We start from the raw sequence: 18,316 nt of genomic DNA on the forward strand, positions 1-18,316 counted from the left end.
TATTATATAATAAAAATATATGTACTTTACTTGGAGGCCTATTCAAGTGCAATCAAAAACAACTCGACCAATTTTCAAGGTGATTTAACCTGTCACTATAATTAATGACTACGTGCTTGGTTAAATGTAGATAACATTTAAAAACCGCGTGATAAATTTAAGTGCGCCCAACTGCTGTAGAAAAGCTCAACTATCATATATTGAACCAGTTTCTTATTTACTACATTTAATTGGAAGTATTTTCCACATATACTGGAAATAATTGTTTTTTGTTATTTTTTATATAAAATATAATTACCTAGTAGCCGAGAAGTATCTAAAATCTTATCTTAAGTTGACATATCGGAGTCTTAAATACGCTTGGATTGTAGTCTAGCTGTGTGTTTTCATTGAGGCGAGACTTGTATAAATAACTTATCCTCCCTTTATATAATATCCCTCTTTGATAAAATAAATATTTCAATTTAAATTAAAACACATGACAGTGCAGTCGAAACCCATTGAAATAGAATCAAATACAGTTTTTCTAAAGAAATTTAGAAAACGAAAAGGTACACTGAGAATGGCTGCATGGATCTCGCTAAAATTTGGCATAGATGGTACATGGTCTGGAAGAGCACGTAGGCTACTAACTATTTTTTTTTCCCAGCGGACGGAGTCGCGGACGACAGCTAGTATGTTAATAGAGATATAATATATCGCAGTGAATTCAAATATGACATCTGATATATGCCGTAGTAGCACATACTGTGCCGACCTTCCGTAGGAATAAGGGCAGGTTGATTATGATCAGGTCCAATGTTCTAGACCTTTGTTACTACTTAAATTGCTTCAACAATATTAAACAACATTGTGGTTTGACATAATCTCGTAGTAAAAACAAAAGAAGTTATACCTAACAACTCAAGTCATAACTGAGCTTAAATTTATGTACACAACTGTACTGCTTACATAAGCGCAATCTATGTTGCAATAGCAAGTAACGTTATATTAACCACAAGTGATATAATGAGGGTTTTGCCAGTGACCGTACATATTGGAATGAACATAGTCACTCTACATTCACGAAATGATAGAAATGTTTAGAAATTTGCAATTATATTGACTCTAGCTCGTTAAAAAGTATGCAATAGACTAGGAGAATGCACCTGCAACTGCTTTGAGGGATTTAGAAAAGAAAGGAGGAAGAGGAAAAACTTTTTAAACACACATTCAAACTCAGTTGTCCTCTCAGCTATGTTCTTTGGCTATTTTTAAATGGTGTGAACCTTTGAAATGCATTCTTCCCTTAAAGTCAATAACAAGCGTATTATATGGGTAGATGTATGGATACAGAAGTTGTGAAAGAAATGTACCAGATTTGCACCAAATAGAAATCTCTTTACCTACTCTTTTAGGTGTAATGTTATGGAAGTTTACTCTCTCAGCCTTCTTTAAATAATGCTAGTATTAATTAGATTAATTTATCTAAACATCAATGTTATACGTAAGCGAGGAGATATTTACAACGAAGCTAGTGGCGGTATTCGTTACGTCACTCGTCGGTTGCAGAATCGGCGTCGTAGCAGAACTGTTTGCGACACGAGTGGTCATTAACCCGCCTCTATGTTCGCTGCGATGGATTTCCTATTTAATTCAACTACATCATATAAACTACATATACTTCAACCGTAAAAGCCACGGTTAACTAAAATCCTGTTATGAAGTTCTGAGGAGAGTTTGGCGTCAGGCATTCGGTCCGCCAATGAAAACATTAAAAAAAACAATATTGTTACAGCATGTGTTTGAATTCAGATATGACGGCTGATAGAGATGTATGGAGGAGTTGTACATACTTTGCCGACCCTCCGTAGGGATAAAGGCAGGTTGATGATGAACTAAAGTCCCGATAAAAACCCATGAATTAATCCTTTCACACTGATGTCTTTAGTTAGAGGAATGTCCGAGCCTAGATAATTCAATATAACGGATAACATTGACCACCATTAGATCGTTAGTGTAAAATCTTACATAATTATATCCACTTTCCTATTTCTCTAGTATATATATTAATATATTAAAGGCATAACATGAAAAGAAAAAAAAATCAAGTCTTGAAAATACTCATGACGACCCTTCCTCCTCTTTGATGTTTGACGTTTGAAGATAATGGGCCATTAAATTGTGAATGCGCATACTTACTGAAATTAATGTGTTATTGAGGGCTTACATCATCCTGTAAGTACGTACTATTTATTCAGTTTATAAACATAAAAATTACATTCATTTGCTTTATGGAACAGCTTACACCTACTAGAAGTTTGTTATCATAACTTTAAAATATTACAGTCGAATACAGACGAAGTTCTCGCGTATAAAGGTTTGTCTCTTACCAGAGTTTCTCGCTTGCGAAGCTTGTCTGCTGGGAACGGACAATGAGTCTCATTTATAGAGGTTTCTCGTTGATCGAGGTTTGACTGTATTCTTCTCCACCTTGAACACTGAATTCACAATACTAAACATGTTGAATAGTAGAATAAGAAATCAACTAATAATTTTATATTTTCAATTAAAGGTAACAACGTTGATAATATCCGTTTATATGTGGTGTTGCTATAATGACAGACGTATATGGGACAGTAAAAGCTCGATCTTGATAATTATGGGAATTCATAGACAACAAAGTAACCAAAAGAAAGTTGAAGAAAAGTTTCTACGACATTGATATCTATCAATGCGTGGGAAGAATATATCTCCGCACCATTTGCCAGGTGATTTTCTAATTCTATTGACTTAATAATTTTAAGTCATTTTAGTACCAAAGACAAGGAACAATGTGGTCGATTTCGAATCCTTTATTGTATTTATAACTAAATTATAATAAAATTGTGGCGTGAAAAGGTTAAAAAAATTATATACAAGACACTGTAAAGCCTTAACCTTCAATAACCGGTTAAATATTAAGGGAAAGCTTTAAGGTTAACACGCTACTTCATTTTACGTCTAAAATAATTTGCATTAAAAATCAATATAATATTGCAGCTATTTCTGCCAAATGAAGTTTGTTTCTTGTAGTTCTAACAGAGAACTTCTAGTGCCGAAACTTATTATTGTTATCCGTCTTTTTTTACGGAAATGAGAAGGACGGCAATATGTGTCTACACATGTGTCAACAGTGGAAACCTACTTTCTTCTTGACATTATGGTGTGTCCATATTGGTCCGCTTCATCGTCATTTCTCTTACGAACTGATAAAGTTAAGAGTTATGTAAACCCGCTCTTATAACGTTTAATATAAAAATAGCTTGTGTACCGCGATTTCAGTAGAGTTTAAAAATCGTAGACAAACTTTTATGTCATTATGAAATCTACTTCTGCCATTTTTCAAGTAAATCTCCGTAAGGATTGCAGACGTTTATGCTCTGGCCATGGACTATTAGAACGATTTAAATGGAAAAAAATCGTTACTGTTTGATTTTATTTGACCCTTTGTTTCTATAAACGGTCGTATCTAAAATACATGACATAACATGACGCAAACTTCTTAATATTATTCTAATTTTAAATTTAGAGTCATTGACCGGACCTATTTTTCTTAACTAGAGCAAGATGGATAATATATAGCATCTATTAATTCTTTTACAACCCTCTTTAATTGTACAAAGTTTATCTGCTTGACACCGTTCCATTGTTGATACGGCGACAAAGAAAAATAAACACATTGTTTCTTTCTTTATATCTTACTTATTATAAAAGCGAATGTTCGGATAAAAGATGAATGTTTGTTACAAGATATCTCCAGAATCGCTAAACAGATCTCATTGAAATTTCTCATAGATGTAGAACATAGTCTTGAAGAACGCATAGGCTACTAATTAAGTTTTTTTTAAACCCGCGCAGACGGAGTCGCAGGCGACGCCAAGTAGCATTATAGATAGTGTAACGGTCAATCTATCTTTTTTATTTCTCCAAATCCCTCACACTTTAAAATACTAACATTGGAGGGGAAAATAAAATTAAAATTGAGAGTGGTTATTCCATTATCGTTTTCACTTTATTTGTGTAGGTTTTGAAGTTCATACTGCTATAAATTATCTACTCTAGTACCATCCTGTGAATAAACATATGTCTTATGTAGCTTGTAGAAGCTATTTTTAAGCGTCAATAGCCTAATGGTTAAGGGTACGGATTTCCGATCACGAGGTCGGGGGTTCGAATCCCGCCATTCGACTATTGTCGTAAACCATATCCTAGCACAAGCCTAGAGCTTAGTTGGAATGGTACAAGAAATATTAGTAAATTTACAAATAAATCTGCTAATATTTTAAATAAAAAAAAAAATGTCATAACCAAAAAAGACGTCTTATATCACACATACGTGGTATATTATAAAACTGGTATATGCTAAAATAATTATTTCGAAATTTTATAACGACCAAAATCAGTGTTAATTAATTTCATATGTTATACGTCGTTTATTTATCACTTTAGCAACGTTATTCAAAATTATTTTATCAGTTACGTGACGAGAATTATAAATATTACGAAGCTGTGAAGCTTTATTGTTTAAATATGAATAAATAAATGAATATTTATTAACTCAAAATATATTAAATAATAAATACTTTGACCTAATACAATATTTTATACTGTTTTCTCACTAATGAGCAATGTGAATAGACTATCTTAACCAACAAAAATTGCCGTAAGCAACTTTGGCAATACAAGATTAATAACTGTAGGGACATAACTTTTAACCAAAGAAAAATTACGAAACTAAAATCCTTAAGATTATAAAGTCTCATCCTTTTTCCTAAATAATAATAGTTTGTTAATAATTAATAAATAGTAACGTTTTTCGCAAACTTCTTACTAAATACTTCATCATCATCATCATCATCATATTCAGCCCTAATTCGTCCACTGCAGAATGTAGCCCAATCGATTGCCACAATTACTATTTTCTTTCTTTTTTTATATTATAAGGTGGCAAACGAGCGAACGGCCAACTGAAATCGCTGAAATAGCGAAGTGACAGTTGCCCATAGACATACGCAATTGCTTATGCGTTGCCTACCTTTAAACGACGGAGGAAAGGATGCACAGAAAGAAATTTTCCCTTTCATGCATCCTCTCATCCGGAAAGTCCACTTCCACTTCCCATCGTTTCTTTATAAGAAAAACGGTGGGAAGATAAAGAGGACTAAATTAGGTCTCCGGGACGAATTAAATACTTACCTATGTAAAATTTAATATAGAACAGAGTCTAAATGTAAAAGCAAAACGTTGTCAATTTGCTTTGGGTGGCGTAGCATATTGCACTATTGTTCGCGAGAAACAGACACCTTGACGATCAAAGCCGGATTTGAAAACTTCTTTTATTACGCATAGAAAACTGTATAAGTTACTAAATTAAACTTATTGGTTATTAAAATAGAGTTGATTTTTGTAAGTAGCTAAATGATATCGAACATTTCAAGGAAAACCAACAATAAACCATTTATTTCAATAATCTATATCTCAATATGTATCAGGTTTAAGATTTGAGGCGATACCTAGTTTTTAATTCTGCTATAAAATATCTACAGAGTGTGCTTTTAATTAAAACGAACTACTGTCTAACAAAATAATAATACATTATAGTAAAGTACGTCTCTTACTTCTTATCTTACTAATATTATAAATGCGAAAAAAACTTAGAAGAAATGTACATCTAGACATGTACGTTTCTTCTAAGTTATCTACAGAACGGCTGCATTGATCTCGCTGAAATTTGGCATACATGTAGATCATAATCTGTAAGAACACATAGTCTACAAATTAAGTTTTTTTTAATTCCACGCGGACGAAGTCGCTGACACAGCCAGTAAAAAATAAAGAAGAAAAAAGAGTTCAAAACAAAAATACAGTTCCCTAGGCAAAGTCATTTTCCGCGCGTTTAAAATAATTGTACTTAATTAGCCATAAAATTCAGTCCAGTATTATCAGTACATGGTGCAATGTATCTTGTACAATGTAAACATAAATCAGTCTAATTGAAATTGTCATTCAAACCGAGCAAATTAGGGTTACACGGTTGTATGTGTTCATTATTTATTATCTACTAACATTTAAACATAATATGTTGTTTGTTAATTCGCCTAAAATGTATCAAAGCGTCTGCAGTTGCAATGTTTAGAATTTTAAATGTATGGTCATCAAAAAAACTTCATAATGAAGTTCTATAATGGATTCTTAATATGATTGCGTTAGTAAATTTTTATCTGGCAAAACCTACCTTCCGAAGACGTTTTCCTTCCTCCCGAAAATGAGAGTCGTGATTTCATCTTGCACATGAATCCAATTAAAATATGTTAGTAGTTCAATTTATAATTATTATCAAATTAAAAACCTTATTTTTAATTGTCACAAAATTTGCTTGAATTTCGAACTGCAGACAGCATATTTGCGGTCTTCTATCTTAAGCGCTCGGTAGTAGTGACCGAATAATATTGCCTCAACTAATTAACAGTCAAAATAAAAAAGCATTCGTAGTAGGTCAACACGCTCACCACGCTGTCGTAACTAGCGTATAACAATTTCGACATTTCCTAACCTCCAATTTTCAGATTCGGAGATTAAGAAATAGTTCGTACAAAACAGTTAATTTTAAAATTTTTACTTTTTACTTTCGTGTTTTTCGTTAGATTCGACCGATTCAAGATGTTCTGTAAAAACTATAAATATGTTTCGTTTGGATTTTGCCTTTGATAAATATCCTTAATGGTCCTCATTGTACTTCAGACTATCCTACCAATTTCGTTAACATTTAACAATTTAAAGGAAACTTGTAGATTTATTTTTAAATATTTAGAGAGTAATTTTTCTAATTGCAGTCCTAATTCTAGATATCAAGTCCGGAAATCGATTGAGGAAAGCGACCGTAGCCTCGTCCTCACCTCGTTACCTTACCTTAACCTGAGCATAGCGGCCTTCGTCACAACCTCGTCCTATTCCTTGCACCGGTATCTTCATATCTTAATATGCACGACCACATAAAGGGCCCATTGTTCACATATTGTTTAAATTGGATTTTCCCAACATAGCGGAAAAATTTAGACCTAATTGATTCATGATGATAAAGAATTGAAAACGATTTGTTGTAGATTTTAAAAGATACGTTGCCTCAGTACCAACTCCTTTAATTTTTAATCAGTTCTAAAATGATTTACTATATTTTAATCTTGTTATATTCATTTTAATATGGTAGCAGTACAATATCTAACCCTGACTTTGATTTAATTCAATAATAAACGAAAATATGTGGCGGAAATTCCGCATCGTTACTGTATTTTTATATAATCTGTAATCTTATTTAATATAGACTAACTTATGCTCACGACTTCGACCGCGCGGAAGCATTTTTTTTTGGTAATATCATGGCCTATGTTCCTCAGTGACAATGTAACTTTTAAAGCGCAAAATTACTTTTGAAATCAGTCCAATAGTTTTTAAGTTTATTCGCGTATTTCGTTTTTATTTTATAAAATGCAAATCTTTTCTCTTTATAATATTAGATGAAAAGCGTAAAGATCGTTTCGTTCCGTTTCAAGTACTGCAAACCGGAAACAAGCGGCAATTAACACATAACTTAACGCTATTGAAATAATCGAGGAATAATAGTCCCATGAAATCTATACATGTTTTTAATCTTATAGTATAACTGGAGAGAATTGAGTTCCTTCCTTCCTGTCAGCCATGAGACGCCCACTGCTGGGCATAGGCCTCCCCCAAAGATCGCCACGATGACCGGTCTTGTGCCACCTGCATCCAGGACGCTCCCGCAACCTTGACCACGTCATCGGTCCATCTTGCGGGAGGCCTGCCCACGCTGCGTCGACCTGTCCGTGGCCGCCACTCTAGGACTTTGCGAATGCGGGGGGCGGGGGAATTGGGTTAGATAAACAAAAATATAATTAACCTTGTAAGCCGTGTGGTCGCTACAAGTATTAGTGACTTTGCAGTCAAATGAGTCGTGTCTAATTAACCAATAGTTTGCAATTTAAAAAGTAAATAATCTATCACAATTTATAATAATGAAGTTACTGGAAGAAAGAGAGGTAAATTTGTAACTGTGGGTTTCTGTGCCCAAGATATCCGTTAAAAACATATTGTTATCCATGTGAAATCCGCGGTGAGTAAAGGAATTTGGATTGACTATTGAGGCTTAATAAAAAGCTTTTTTTATTTAAAAAATAACAACATTGCCTTAACTTATTGGTATTCTTTTTAAAAAGTTAAAAAAAATCGAAAGATACATTTAAACTCACAATAAAGATGACCCACTACACTAATCTTAGAAGGCCACATGAAGTGATTATGTTGGAACCAAACAAATTATGTTTGACTTGACACTTTCACATACCAATGACTAACATTAAAAATCAACAACAAAGAGGAAATAAAAGGGCTCAAAATTAAATTATATGATTTATAATTTCATTCAAAGAATAAATATGATTATAATATTAACGAATTACAAGCCAACTAAAACGTAGTTCCTTCAATAACATAGAGCCGTTCAAATTAACCATTTAAATCGGAGTTAAAAAAAAAGGGAAACAAAAAAGCAACAGATAATATTCAGGTGTATTAACGGACCCATAGAGTCAATCACTCAGCATGAAGTTTGACCGTTCGAGGAACTTACCAGAAAAAAGAATCATCCGAAAGCATGTTATTTACGTCTGACACAAATCCGATGCGTGCCTGTTTGAGACGTCTCGTGAAAGCAGAGATCCGTTACAACGAAAGTAATACTCGACAATAAATCAAATTATTGAAAATATTAAGCATTCAAAATGGTAATTTGTAAAGGTCTTTCTTAAAATTACTCACACAAAAACTTTAATTAATGTTAATATTAACTTCCAAAGCGAATTCTTTAACCGTCTTACGGTTATGAATATGTGGATTTGGTTAAAATGAAAGATGTGACATTTATAAGGTAATCATCATCATCAGCTCATTCTACGTCCCCACCGAGGGGCTCGGAGCCTACCCTAAGTTAAGAGTGATTAGGCCATAGTCAACCACGCTGGCCCAGTGCGGGTTGGTTGACTTCACACATATCTTTGAATTTCTTCTCAGATATGTGCAGGTTGCATCACGATGTTTTCCTTCACCGTAAGAACGTCGGATAAATGTACATATGTAAATCGTAAATCGAAAAACACATTGGTACAAGGCGGGATTCGAACCCAGGACCTGCAAATTGCAAGTCAAGTGGTTGATCCCTGAGCCATCGACGCTCTATGGCTCAGGGTAAGGCCATAGTAAATCTGTGTTATTACCTCATTATAAGGTAATAACACAGATTTACTATGGCCTAGTCACCCCTAGTTTAGGGTAGGTTCCGAGCACCTCATTGAGTATAGTGAGCTGATGATGATATCATATAAATCTTTTAATGTTATAGGTATTGGATATTAAAAAAGTCAACATAGGTATCAGGTTAAAAAGCGAAATTATCAATAGTAAATCCAAACATCTGGATACATACCTAAAACCCATTGATGATTTATTCTCCGTGGTACTCATTGTCGTTCCATAGGTCAAACTTAACTATTTTAATTAATTGACATTGTGTCTGCTATATCAGGAGGATCAGGAAACGGCTCCGGCGATAAGGACGCGTTTCACAACATGTTTCCCAATCAGCAAACGCATAAGTACCGGCTATTAAAATACGTATCAAACCACGAGCCCACTTTGTTACTTGTGAACGTTAACCGCAAAAAATGACCTTAGAAAATATTCCACTTCTATTTTCGTAACCGGTTAAATGTTTAAATATTATAACTAAATACATTAAATAAACTTTATTAGTTTACGTATTTATTACGTATATATTATATTACATATAGACCAACTATTATAACCTGAAATTTTTAATAATAAAAATTAAAAGAAATTATTCCGTCGATTGTTTGAGTAAATAGCAGTCCGAATAGCATAAAGCGCTTCTCCAAGCAACCTATATAAGGTGGGTTTAGTTTCTTTAATTATCTTTTTATATAATTCTTAATGTCATTATTCATTACAAAATCTTACTAATATTATAAATGCGAATGTTTAGATGGATGGATGTTCGTTTAAAAACAGCTGCATGGATATCGCGGTAACTTGGGATATATATAGAGAACGCATAGGCTACTTATTAAGTTTGTTTTTAAATCCGCGCGGACGGATTCGAGGGCAACCGCTAGTTATTTATTAAATAAACATATGTGTTATTGCCACAAATCATTTTTTTCTTGGAATTACTTACGTACAGTCACCAACCTTAAATAAATCACAATGTATTTACGTTGTGTCGTGCCAAAATTTTTACATAGTCACTTGTGATGTTAATTCGGTGAACACTAAAAACTCGTTGAAGTATGCTTTCAGAAACTAAAGTATGTTTTGTTTGCATTTATTAGACAAAGTATGCATGAGTTACGATATAAGGGCCGGCACGCACTGCTATTCACGTATTGCGAAAAGACGGAATTTTGTAACAGCCGGTTTTCAATTACTTTACTGTGGTTTTCCACCGTCGAAGCAAATTAAAAAAATCTTGTCACTCCTATTAACCAATTTAAAAAAAAATTGAAACTTACGAATACTAAATTCTGGCTAGAAGTACAGCATTGGAGATAAGTCTGTGATAAATTACTTATTTTCTAAGGACAAATGATTCGTTGACTTTTTGAAACAATTTCGTTTATAAAGTCAAGAAGGTTTGTTCGCGTAATGAAAATTTGGCCGTGTGCGCTTGGCCTAATATAGCGGGTCTAGCCAGTGAGCATGCAACCCAGTTATGTGTCGAAGACACGCTCTCGTATAACATGCAAATAATACAGCGATGATTGGTGTTGGTTTATTAAAAACAAGCATCAAAACCTGGCTTATAATCGCTTTAAAAAAACGAAATTTTTCGCCATAAACACGAAAACTTGCCATATTCAAACATGAACAATTGTCAATTTATCGAGATTTTATCTACCAAAATCCTTGTGTACTGTTATCTCTGTCTTCTTAACGTTAATGAAAGGGATAACAATATTTTTGTATAAGTTCGGCATTGTACTTCCAATAGGTAATTACATCTAAACAATTGAAAAATATTTTTTGTTAAGCCCTACCCATTCGCTAATTTATGCATTGAATAAAAATATCTACGAATAATAACATAGTCGTGTTTTTGACACTTTTAAATACTTGTGTTAAATTCCAAAAGATGACAACATTTTTTAACCTTAACATATTTTATAAAAGACCATGATGTCATATTAATTGTTCCTTCCTAAACTATTAGCCCAGAATAAGTAGACATTCATATTGTAATAAAAATATGCAGATTCAAGTCACCTATTCATAGGTATAAGAGTTTGAAAAGATTTCTTTCTTTATGTTATTTAAAACATTAACAGACATACAGACTCTTCAATTTTATTTTAAATTAATGTCAATTTATCTTTCTTGTCTTGTAAATTGTTTATTATGTTTTAACTATTATCAGTACAGTTAAGTGTTTCTTTTTAAACATTACGTTGGATACCGTAAATAGTTTAAGGTGATGCGCCTAATCTAGCTTTAACGACAGGACATTGCCTTTTACGACTAACAGTTGCAGTATTTGGCAACAGAAGGCGGTGAGTTATTAGGCTTGCGAAATTTCTTATTGCCAGTTCAAGTTTACAAGTGTCAAACTTACTCAGCCAAGGTCTTGAACTTTTTTACATTGAGTCATTTTTGTTGCACTTATTTTTATTTATTCTTGTTAAATATTCCTTTCCATTTGCCGTATTTTGTAAAAATAACGAAGAACAAGTCGACTTTCACTTTCGAAAAACGCATCTGCAGTTCCTCTGGTTTTGCAGATGTCCGTGGGTGTCGTTGATGACCTCGGTGTACCCGCCGCTGGTTTGCTCCCTTTCTTATATAAAAAATACTTTAATCCCTTAATTAATTGTATCTATTAAATGTAATTACGAAAGACCTTATAACTGGGTGTCTATCACTTAAGTAAAAAAAATGATTTATGCAAAGAGAAGAACGGACCAGTGTAATCGATGTTGCGGTATCGAACATTGAAGTGGTCGAGACTGCACGCGACATGTCGTCGACCGGTTATGTTTACTTTCACAGAACGTTAGTGAAAACTCTGAACTAAACACAAATATTTTCTCAGAACTATATACGGATAGCAAAAGATTTTTTCGGAAATGCAGAAGTTAATGTTGCCCGTAGCTTTAAATGATCTGTCTTTATTTTTTCCCCGAAAAAAATTATTTATATCAGAGTGTAAGTAGAGCTTTATAAGAAAATAAGTATTATTTTGTTTCATTCTAACTGAACAATTTATAAGTATGCGTTTCGACTAGTTATAACTAAGGCCTCCTTAGTGGAAGCTGAGGTTAAACGAAACGGAGATGGAATTGAAAAAAAGTTACCAAATTATGATTTATATAACAAATTTTGGTTTTTGTTCATCGGGTATGTTATCTTTTGCTACATAAATATTTGTAAAAAAATATTTTAATATATAAACATTGGAGACGAAAGGAGATTCCATTACAACCCTAGTTTCGACTGAATTACGCTTACAATAATATATTGTCAGTTCTATTTTATTAAAGAGAATGTAAGAGATGGCAAAACAACACAAGTGACACATTAGTGGAGTTCTAGGGTTATATAAGGATGTTTACTCACTTGTGTCTTCTAAAGTCAATGATAAGATACCGGACGGTCCACCCACCGCTCCTTATACGATTGTTATCGCCGACATGTGGGTGGCCATCCCCATTATAGTGTTACAAATCGTTATTTAAATAAATTACAATCTTTGATGTCCTAAAATTACTTCCTTTTTGCATTCACAATGACAAATACATTAAGGTGATGTCACATTAAATAGTTAAAATAGTAATTCATATAAATTAATATTACGTTTTCGTAATCGTTAATTCCTAGCTGGAAAATATAAGCGATCGTTCATTGAGTTTCTTATGTTACCATCAAATCGTAACCAACTTCATTATCTCACATTTGTAGTCATGTCATAAGATTGGTGTAAATTGGTAATTAAAAGTTGTATCGTATTTTGATGGGTAATTTTTCGAAGTTGATTGCTGAGAAATGATAAATCATAAATAAATATTTCCGTTTACAATCTGCTGATTGTATAATAATCATTTTCAGATTATAAAATGACGAAGTTCACAATCTGTCTGTGACATATACTATAAAATAATATAAATGAAAGGAAAGTTACAAACGGTCGGTCAAGGAGGTCCGCACTAATAATCTACATAATATTGTAGAAACTTCTGAAGGCTTTGATGCGCTTCACCAAGCACATAATATTTCTATAAAATTATCCTGCTTGCATTTGTTTCAATTTTTATCTACTGTCAAAATTTTGACGTTTGAAATGTCAATTTTGACAGCTGGCTGATGATCATGAGTATTGATGTATCAACAAATCGGAAAGCGATGCTTAGCGCGAGAAATCGATATGTAATTGTATTAATTATGTTAAAGTTAATTGTACCAGAGATTGTGCGTAGCTATTTTATCACTTAAAACAGAACTATTCAAACTTATAATCGGGTCTAAGAGAGAGTGAGAGAAAGAGAGAGAGAGAAGAAATAGTCGACAACGAATTACTACGTATGACGATTTAATGTTTTTATTTAACATTTGTATGTTAACAATTATCAGTATTTTTTTATAATTTCCTCTTTAACTAGAACCGAAGCAAATATTGAAACATGTTCGCTTCTTTGTAGGCATCAAAATGTTTCAAAGGATTTTTGTAAATATTTGCAAATCATTACAATTTTTGGTGCGCACATTATGTTTACTTAGAAATATGTCTGTAGCCAAATAATATTTACATATTTCGCACAATTTGTGATGTCTAGGGAAAAAACAAAACGTGTGTGTACTTAGTACTTAGAGTATTTTATATTTGAGTAATAACATCATCAAAGTCAGAATGTAAGCTAAGCTAGGTTTATGATTCTGACACACTTTCCATGAGTTCCCAGTTTGTCCTGGACTCGCGTAAAAACACATTGCTATCTCTATTTTTTTCAAACAGAATGACAGGGATGACAACATATTATTGAACATGAATTTTGGTAGTGAAAACGGTTAAATAAATCGTTATTGAGGGTGAGAATAAATTCGAAACGACGTCAATAATACTACATTTATGTTCACTGTAATATTGTAAGGATATGAAAACACCAGTGGCTTGTGGTCAGCCACATAATTCCGTTATACGGATCAAATATTTATTCCCTCTTATTCAAAGTACAGAATGATTTACTGGTTTGTGCAATATGAACTATCGTATCAACATTTACAATCATTTTGTCATATCTAGCTGTTTCCAATTTTCCTAATAACTCTCCTAAAGCCAAAAACTGTAAGAAAAATTAATATAATATTATTTTTTTGTTCCAGATGGGTTGCAAATTAACATTCGTCGATGATGTACTAAATCGATCGTTTTACAAATTGGGCCTGATAGTGGGGAAGCAGCCAGGATACTTCATCATCATCCCAGTTCTACTAACCCTGCTTATGGTCACCGGTTACCAACGGGTTCACTATGAGATGGATCCTGAGTATCTCTTCTCACCTGTCAGTGGTCAGGGAAAACTGGAAAGGAGAATAGTCGAAGAACACTTCAAAGTCAACTACTCTCATAGATTTAACGTGGGAAGGATTACTCGAGCAGGTTAGTTGTATATTATAATCATCGTCAGATTGCCCAATATCTGTTATCCCAATGCCCAATGTCTATTTCTTCCAATATCAATCAGTCTCGCTGTATATAAACGTATTTATGAAATGAGACATTACAATAATGAAACTATTCAATAACACCATAGGAATCAAGTCGTATTAAAGCGTTGTTTGTTAATCATAGGAAAATATCATCATGGTGGAAGCATCTTTGGAAAATTGTAACTGCTAGTTTCCATTATTTATATTGTTTATCTTCATCACAGCTTTTATCCATTGCTGGCCATATGCCTCTTCTCTTCTCTCTCTCATTTCATTATTATATTTCCATAAAATTTCTTGTTTTCTCACTCACTCTCTTTTTCTCAAACGATAAAAAGAGAGGAACCTCAGCAAAAATATCCAAATACCATTTGGTGATATGAAACTAACATGTATTTAACAGGTAGGTTTGGCCGAGTTATCATAGTAGCCAAAGACAACATCACGAATATGCTGCGAACAGAGGTGTGGAAGGAACTTCGTGAGCTGGATGAACTGGTGCAGAACATAACAGTTACTCTGCCAACTGGAGAGACCTTTACCTACAGAGAGGAATGCGCTAAATGGGAGGGACAGTGCTTCGTCAACGATATTCTAAATCTGGATAAGATTATTGGAGAAGTAAGTGCTGGCGTAAAAGTACAAAAAGATTTAAAAAATAAGCTTTCTTTTGTAAAACAAATGACGATTGATGTAAGAACCTCCTTTCCACTGCCATTTTTTAAGTACAGAGGTGCGTGGCTAATAACGCAAGTAGAAAAGGGGTTTAAAACGAGCACATCAATGCCTTGTTCTTATTTTTTCTTTTTTCTTAATGTGTCATCGTGTTATAGCCAGTATATTAAGTAGTCTTTATTTTATGTATTTCCACTTAACGGCTTGTTACATAGAACTGATTACGCATCCATCCAGGAATCATAACAATGAACTAATGATTCATCAATAAGAAACAATAAACCGCACATCGTAACCTACGATCGATGATAAAGCTATGACCTGAAAACTTTCGGACTTATAACAATTTTTCTTTGATAAAAACTTTTTTTTTAGCAATGGGATTGTTTAAAATCAAAAATTAAGCTTAAATCAGAAGTCCTTTGTGACGATTTTGTTAAAATGAACTTGATAATTACTCTCATTTCTACACTGTACCTGATTTACCGTTGCTGACACCAAAATCTCTGAATAAAACATATCGTCATCCCTGTCTTTCATATTTCACAAAACAGAGACAAACAATAATAAGTTTTAAAGGAGGCTTTTACTCTCATAAACCCGCGGTTCAAGTATTCAAAAGCTGTATAAGTATAGTAAAAATTTCAAATCCAAGACTGACCAAAGATTGACCTACAAATAATTTTTGACCAGGTGGAGCGTGGCGAATTGAACCTGACTTTCCCTATAATGTTTAATCCTGTGACATGGGAAGCGCATGCATTCCCCGTGTACTTCGGCGGGGCCACGGTTGTTGATGATACGATCGTTTCCGTACCCGCAGTTCAGCTCGTCTGGTTTGTCAGGACTGATAACAAATTACAACAGGAACGGTGAGTCTCAAATTACAGGGATATATCAGTACAAGGGTTTGAGTTAAACTGCAAAGATAAACATAATAATTAGCCTATGTGTTCTACATGGCTATTTCCTACACGTGTGCCAAATTTCATCGAGATCCAATAAGCCGTTCTGAAGATACCTTCAAACATCCATCCATCCATCCCTAACATTCGCATCTATAGTATTAGGAAGATTGAAAGTGTCCAAGTTCATGTAAGATGTAATGGCTAAGTTTCTTTAGTTTACTGACTTAAACTTAACTAATGAGTAGTTTTTTTACCAGCATTTTGTAAAATATATAATAATTATAGCAATAAACACGTAAATATAGTAAACTATCATGATAAGTGGCTCCTATTATAATCTGAAAGGAAGTAAATCAGAGAATTGTTGTACTGCCTCTGTAAATCATTACGTTAATTTTCGTACATTGTGTTCCTTATTGCATGTTTTCGGCTTAAAACCAAGTTGTACATTTAGTGAAACAAGTAAATCTCATAACTTAAATAATAGGCGCCGATCTTGACACGGTTTAAGAAATCGCTTCGAATACTAAACACTTCGTAATACTCGAACAGAATACGAATAGAAAGGTGCGAATGAATAGATAGAAGAATTTTCGTAATCGATCGAGATTTCTGAAATATTACGATATATCAAACATTTAAATTCGAGACGACTTAAATTTAAATTGTTCTCTTTATATAATATTTGGTATTAATTTTATAACACGAGCAAGGTTTGCTATTTATAAATACAGACAACATCAAATAAATGTATTTTGTTTTATGAAATTGCAGAGGTGCAGCGTGGGAGGATGCGTTTCTCGACGAAGTGGGCATAGCTGAAGATACGGGCCGATTCAAACACATATCTGTCTCCCGCTTCGCATCTCGAACTCTCGACCACGAACTGGAGAAGAACACACGAACTGTCATACCTTTCTTCAGCTCTACTTTCATTTTAATGGGCATATTCTCCATCATTACTTGCATGATGGGAGACTGGGTGCGCTCGAAACCATGGCTCGGTCTTCTAGGAAATATTTCTGCAGTCATGGCTACTGTGGCGGCATTCGGATGTGCGATATATCTAGGAATTTCATTCATCGGAATCAATTTAGCTGCGCCATTCCTAATGATTGGTAATACTTTCATCGTATTGTTTTTATAAAGTTACATATAATAATCCACATTCTTTAATCTCTTAGTCATTGTGGTTATCGTTTATTTTTATTGCAAACTATTAGCTAATGTCCTTTCAATGAATAATTACGTAGTAATGTGTTAAAATTGAATATGCCTTCTACTTCTGATATATAAAATATACTTGACCTTAAGATTTCATACCAAATTCTTGATATGTAGATGGATAAGTAGAGGACGGGCAGACATAATGTAAAGGTGAAGAGAATTTTGTTTTGTTCATGGTGAACTAGCTGTCGCCCGGGTCTTCGGGTCTTCTTCGCACGCGTAGAATTAAAAAAAACTTAATAACTAGCCTATGTTTTCTTCCAAACTATATTCTACATCTGTGTGAAAATTTTTCATGATCCGTTCGGTCGTTCTGAATATAATATACCTTGAAATAAAAATCCGTGTAAACATTCGCATTTATAATATTAGTAAGATCACTATTGCTTAATATTCCAGGTATCGGCATTGACGATACATTCGTGATGCTTGCGGCATGGCGGCGTACATCTCCCCGGCTGCCAGTACCGCAGCGCATGGCCACCATGCTGTCCGAGGCAGCCGTCTCTATTACCATTACCTCTGTCACAGACATGCTCTCCTTCTTCATCGGTATCTTCTCACCATTCCCCTCAGTGCAGATATTCTGCATGTATTCAGGTACATACTAAATCTGATTGTTTAACTGTTGCGATACTTGATTTATCAGCTTTATAGATTTTCTCCAAGTACACAATCTACATATCCAGGTCCGCTAC

The 18,316-nt window shown here is 33.7% G+C and overlaps 1 protein-coding gene across 1 annotated transcript in view; it reads left to right on the plus strand.

Moving 5' to 3' along the window:
* Ptr (patched domain-containing protein) overlaps positions 1 to 18,316 on the plus strand; it is a 29,791-nt gene that overhangs the window by 7,201 nt on the left and 4,274 nt on the right. The window contains exons 2-6 of the mRNA XM_013325178.1: positions 14,482 to 14,758; positions 15,212 to 15,429; positions 16,177 to 16,355; positions 17,166 to 17,509; positions 18,018 to 18,218. Coding sequence (XP_013180632.1) covers positions 14,482 to 14,758; positions 15,212 to 15,429; positions 16,177 to 16,355; positions 17,166 to 17,509; positions 18,018 to 18,218 — 1,219 coding nt within the window. The remainder of the gene's footprint in view (positions 1 to 14,481; positions 14,759 to 15,211; positions 15,430 to 16,176; positions 16,356 to 17,165; positions 17,510 to 18,017; positions 18,219 to 18,316) is intronic.

Source organism: Papilio xuthus, unplaced genomic scaffold (genome assembly GCF_000836235.2).
Source record: "Papilio xuthus unplaced genomic scaffold, Pxut_1.1 DF824888.1, whole genome shotgun sequence".
In the NCBI taxonomy this organism is placed as follows: Eukaryota; Metazoa; Arthropoda; class Insecta; order Lepidoptera; family Papilionidae; genus Papilio; species Papilio xuthus.